Below are 6000 nucleotides of genomic sequence, written 5' to 3'. Positions count from 1 at the left end.
AATATTGTGACTTACTATGTGTAATCAAGTACAGGCTACACTGCTGTAACAAAGACACCCAAAATGCCTTGATTTAAGAGAGGTTTTTTCTCTCTCTTGTAACAGTGTTGGAGGGTTTGTGGCCCTGATGAAGATGTCATCTAGGGACCCAGACTTGTAGGGCAGTTCTGCCATCATCCTGAGTGTGGGGTTTCCATCTCTGGGTCTAAGTTTTCATTCAATTTGTTGGGTTTATTAATAGTCCACTCCTTTTCATTGCTGAGTAATATTCCTTTAGTATGAATATACTCCAGTTCTATCAATGCTATTTTCACAACTCCAAAAATAGAGACTCTAACAATTATGAGATACTTTTGCACCTATAGGTAAAATATGAAGGACCATTTTGGCTTTTCATTTCCTTTTATTTAATGAACTTTTATTGAGTGCTTCCAGAGGCCAAATACTGTGCTCAATAGGACACAAAACTGTATAAATCTCTGGCTCTTCCTCCAACTTACAGTTCAGCTGAATGAAAAAAGACAGTGTGTTGTCCCAATCTGATGGAAACCACATTTTTAAACAGCCAGCCAAGGAACTTGCTAAAATGTTGTCAAAATTTGAAACATCAAAGGAAGCAGAATGCAGTAGGATCTCTTGTAAGACATCTCCAGACCATCTTCCTTCTCCGTCTTACCCCAGGTTACAGGTGCCTGGCCTTAAAGGCACATGCAGGGCTCTCAGGTTCCATTTCTGGTTCTCCTCCTGGGTTGCGAATAGGCTTTGTACAGCAGAGACCATGCCCTTCCTACGAAGCGAGGAGCAAGATCCCGCGGAGCCCTCTAAGTGAGGGACTCGCACACTCCAGGTGAGGCTGGGTCTCAGAAACCAAGGATCTCTTCACCCAGAGCACAGGCATGCCCTTCCCTCCTGCCAAAGCCATGCATTTTCGTGTGAAATTGGAGCCCCGATTTTGGTAATGGTCAAAGGGATTTCCACGGTTCCTTGGCTCCTTGGTGCAATTCCGGAAGCCAGCGCTTGAAATGGTTTGCATTTTAAAAGCCCTGAAAGTTTTCTCACTGAGATGTTTCTGCGGTTCACGTTGCGGCAGAGGGAATTGCGGCGGGCACACGGACTGAAGGCGGGCAGCCCTGGGCTTCCCGAGGGTGACGGCGGCGGAAGGCGGCTGCCCAACGGCACCTGAGAGGCGGGCGCAGCGCCGCGCCTCCTGCATAACTACATTCCCCAGGAGGACTTGCGGCCCACGGCGGGGAGCGTGCGTAGGGCTGGCCCACTGAGTCCCGTCGTGCCAAAGTCGGGCCAGTCTGATTGGAGGGCTCCATCGCGGTGCATCCCGGGACTTGTAGTACAGCGAGTACCTGGGACAAGCTTCTTTGTGACTCGGCGCGCCGGCTCCGCGCTCCGAGGCGCCCTGCGCGGAGTCCCCGACCACGCGCCCGAGCGCTGCGCCCAGGAGGCCGCTGGCGCCTCCCGCGGGGCGGGGCCGTCGGTCAGGCGTTGACACCGCCTTCCTGCCCCTCCCCTCTCGGTGCCGGGCCGGCCCGCCCTCCTTCCTGGAGTCGCAGCCGAGGCGGCAGCGGCGGCGGCACGGACTGGGGCGGTGAGTGGCCCACGCGACACGCGCCGGCCCGGACCCTATGCGGTGACTCGCGCGGCTCCGGCGCCTCCCGCCCCAGCGCGGGGCCCGGTCCTCCCGCGGCGGGATGTTCTCCCGACGGAGCCACGGGGACGTGAAGAAGTCCACCCAGAAGGTGCTGGACCCCAAGAAGGACGTGCTGACCCGCCTGAAGCACCTGCGCGCGCTGCTGGGTGAGGCGCGCGCCGGGCTGGGGGTCGGGGGCGCTGCGGGGCGCGCGCGCCGGGCGGGGCGGGCGCCGGGATGCGGAGGGCGGGGCGCGCGACCCCGTCCCCGGGCTCGGCGTTGTTCCCCGGAAAGCGGGCCGCCGGGCCCCCGAGCGCTCCGCTGTGGACTCAGCCCGCGTTCTCACCGGTAACCCCGAGGCAGGGCGCCGCCGCCACTGCCCCTCCGCAGCAGAGCCTGGACCCCAGGCGCTCCTCGCGCGCGGCGAGCTGTCCCCGCCCTCCCCTCCCGATTCTAAACTTGCGGAGCCCGGGACCCTAAGTAGACCGAGACCCCAAGTGGTCCTGGCGTAGGCTCAGCTGAACCGTCTCCTCTTTCGAACCACCCTTCCCCTTTTTACATTTTATTTTTATTTTTGAATCTGAGTCCCCCAATAGACTGACACTCCCAAGTGGTCCCAGGATACATTGAATTTCACTGTACCGTCCCTTCCCATGTCCCCTCCCCTCCTTTCCCCCCCCCCTTTCCCCCCCCCCTTTTGAAATGTTGTCTTTATTTCGGGTCTGGCTGCTTCAGCTTCTTTGTGCCCTTGGTGTGAAGGGGGGCCCTCGTGTTTGCTCGGGGGCGGGGTGCCTCTCCTGGGCTCAGGGGGGCTGCTGCTCCCTCGCTGCCAGGGCGACAGGGATGGCCTTTGGCGACTGCAGGGCGGAGGCCCCCGGAGCCCAGGTGGGCCCGCAGCTGGCCGGGGAGGAAGCGCATCCCCGTGGGTGTGAAGTGTCCCCAAGGCTTCCTGTCACCTGCCGCGTGTGACCTGTAGCCGGCTCGCTGGGCTGTGTTGTTTCCTATTTTCTTACTTCCTTCGTCTTCACTTTTGTTGAGGATGCAGACACCTTTGCTGCCTGTAGACTCGTGGGTGTATTTGGGGGCTGGGAAAAGGCCACCTTAACGTTTCTTCTAGATGGCATTTTTATTCTTAAAATGAACAAAACATCACCTGATTCGGGGCATGTAGTCTTAATGCGTCCGTCTCTTGAGGGAGTGCGGAATGAAAGACTTCATTTTATGGGTGAAAATTTTACATAAAGGTCTTGTTCACGAGGTTAAATTTGGCACATTATTTTTATCTGTATCCTGAAGTACCTCTAAAGGAGTAAGAAGAGCACACCTGGTTTGGCCAGATGAAGTTTTCGCATTCCGGATTCCTCGCGATCACACTGTTCTGTTCAGTGTGGGATGAAATGTAAATTAGGGACTGCTGGAGGGATTCGTTTTCAAGACCTTTGAAAGTGAAATGTGGTGTTCTTGGTAAACTGAACTTTCCACTTCCTGTAGTGAAATACCAGGCACACACAGGTCGCATTGTGTGGAGTTTTCAGTGGTGACTGATTAACGGCGACTGCAGGGATACTTTTGATAAGGAGAGTTGAGCAGGGCTTTAAAGCATTTAATACTTGGAGACTTTTTCTGTGGTAGAGAATTTCAGCTTTGGTTCTGCCCAAGTCTGAAGGATTAGTTGGCTATTTTGTAAAGGCAGAATCAATGACACCTGGATCAGTTTGGTTTCTTAGAGGTACGTTGTTACCATTGTGAGAAAGACATCAGCTATATGATTGTGGTTTCACTTTATGTGTGTGTGTGTTATTTTGAGGAACTTTCTCTTATCATTTCATTGAGCTCATTATAACTTAAGTTGTGTAACCTGCAGATATTCTTTGATATTTCTTTAGGTGTATTTTTTGTTGTTGATGACGATGCAGTTGTTTTTGGAATGGCCCAGTTTACTTTATTACTGTAATCTTTATTCATAGGTACTAGATTTCTGTAAATATATCTGAGGAATTCTAGTCATAACATTTAATGTAAGCTTTCACTTACAACTGGTTTAAAGACTTTAAAGAAAAATAGTACATTAATACAGTAGTTCCTACTACATCACATACCCCACTTGTTTGCTACTTTAAGGAAAAGTCTTCTTAGGAAAAAAGGTCTCTTGATCTGAAAAATGGGAGTTAGCCAAGATCAAGGAAATGATTTGAAGGACATGAATAGAAAGTATTGTATTTTTATTTGTATACTTATATTATAGTCTTGCTTTGCACAACTTTTATCTTCAAGTGATAATAAAGATGTCATTTTTTACATACAGGGATGATGCTGCTGACCTGAATTTGCAGCACAGCTACATAGCTTTGGCCTAGTTACTTAGCCGGTCTATGAACATCAGTTTCTACTCTGTAAAATGGGTATGGTAATTAATGTCTGTGAGGATGCTGTATAAGCTATTTCAGCTTGGAGTAGGCACTTAAAGGTTTATGTCCCATTGTTAACTATCATTAATAAGGTAGGAGAGCATTTTGGTAGGTAGTTTGTCCCGCCCTTTCTTATTTTGATAATTGTGATGGACTTGTTTTCCATAAAAATTAGTCTGTATTTAAGACAATAGGCTGACAACACAATTAGCTGTGAAAAGTAGAGTATTTCTTGGTATCATGGTAATGACTCCAATTAGAACTTGCTTGGCTACTTTGATCTGGCTGTATACTGTAAGTTGACCTGATTTATTTTACAGTGGAGGAAACTGAGGTACAGGCAGGCCTTACAAGGGGCCAAGCCATGTACTAATGATCAACATGTATTCTGTTAATTAGAGGAAAAAGAAAGAGCTGTTAGGTCCCCTGACTTCCAGTTCTCCCTACACTGTCTCAGTCATTATTGGGAAAGTAAAAGAGTAAATAAAACAAAATAAAAACAAAAAACATACTGTGTATTGCTATCGTGCTCCAGCAAAGGTTCCAAGTCTAATTAAAAGTTGAGTGCCTACTGAGTCCCAAAACGGGGTATAGAAATGGCATTGTTATAGCAAGAAGAATCGGGGTAATAGTAAACAATAGTGCATTATGTAGCTAAATCGTGGCTTATATGGTAGACTCCATTATAGGGTTACAAGGAGGCAAAAAGATAATTAAGGATGGCACAAAAATAGGGGCATCCTAAAGTTTTACTCAGGCTAGGCCCTGAAGAACAGTTTAACTAGCTCTATCCAATAGAAATATAATATGAGCCACATGTCTAATTTTAAATTTTCTAGTAGCCACAATTTTTATCTTTTGTCAATTCTCACTCGAGGATATTTTTTCCATCGCTTTTCAGAGAGAGTGGAAGGGAGAGAAGAAGAGGGAGAGAGAGACATTGATGTGAGAGAGACACATCAATTGGTTGCCTCCCACACATGCCCTGACCTGGGCCAAGGATTGAACCTGCAACCCAGGTATGTGCCCTTGACCAAGAATCGAACCCGAGACCCTTAGGTGTGTGGGCCAGTGCGCTATCCACTGAGCCGCACTGGCTAGGGCTAGTAGTCACATTTTAAAAAGGAAATAAGTGAAATTAACTTTAATAATATACTTTATTTAGCCTCATACATCTAATATGTATATTATCAACAGGTAATAAGAAAATATCAATTTTTTACAATTTTTTTCATATCAAGTCTTTGCAATCTAGTGTGTACTGCATACTTATAGCACATCTCAGTTTAAACTTGCTGCATTTCAAGTGCTCAGTAGCCATATTTAGCTAGTGGCTACACATTGGGCAGAGCAGGGCTAGCAATTGGGGAAAGTAGGGGAGGGCAGTTTGAACTAAGGGAAGATGGACTACCCATGGCAATGATGTGGGAGGGTGAGGAACACCAGCCTGCCTCTTCCTCTGTTCAGTGGGGAGTGATGGGGGTAATGTTGGGCACAGGGGATAGGGTGCTGGAACCCTGGCCCTGAGGGCATCCACAGTATCAGATAAATGACTAGAGTGCTGTGGAGGCCAGGAGTAGGGGCGGGACAGTGAATTGGTCTAGGGGGCTGAGGGGGAGGAGAGGAACGGGTAGCCTGACCGGGAGAAGCTGAGGCAGGTTGGGGGCCAGATCACAAAGGGTTTTGTTTGCCTCATTTAGAAGCTCAGATCTTATCCTGCAGGTGAGAGGGCCTGCTTGGAGAATTCTTAGCAGATCAACTGGTAAGTTTTGAGAACTTCCTCTCTGCCAACGGAGCCAGGAAAAATGGATTGGGCTGATGGGAGGGGTGGCACTGAACACAGGCAAGGATGACAAGGGCCTGAAATAAGAAGTTCCACGAATGGAAAGGAGGGGTGGGCTATTAAAGAGCCAGTGCGGTAGGAGTGGTTCTCTAAGTAAAATAATGAAA

The 6000-nt window shown here is 48.9% G+C and overlaps 1 protein-coding gene across 1 annotated transcript in view; it reads left to right on the top strand.

The window, feature by feature from the left end:
• Window positions 1-1615: 1615 nt before the first annotated feature.
• The window catches only part of RALGAPA2 (Ral GTPase activating protein catalytic subunit alpha 2), a 225136-nt gene continuing 220751 nt past the window's right edge, over window positions 1616-6000 (top strand). The window contains exon 1 of the mRNA XM_087818894.1: window positions 1616-1809. Coding sequence (XP_087675020.1) covers window positions 1704-1809 — 106 coding nt within the window. The 5' untranslated portion in view covers window positions 1616-1703. The remainder of the gene's footprint in view (window positions 1810-6000) is intronic.

The sequence above is a fragment of the Miniopterus natalensis genome, chromosome 7 (genome assembly GCF_054644295.1).
Source record: "Miniopterus natalensis isolate mMinNat1 chromosome 7, mMinNat1.hap1, whole genome shotgun sequence".
NCBI lineage: Eukaryota > Metazoa > Chordata > Mammalia > Chiroptera > Miniopteridae > Miniopterus > Miniopterus natalensis.
Note: the sequence above shows the minus strand (reverse complement) of the source record. Positions and strands in the feature narration are given on the sequence as shown.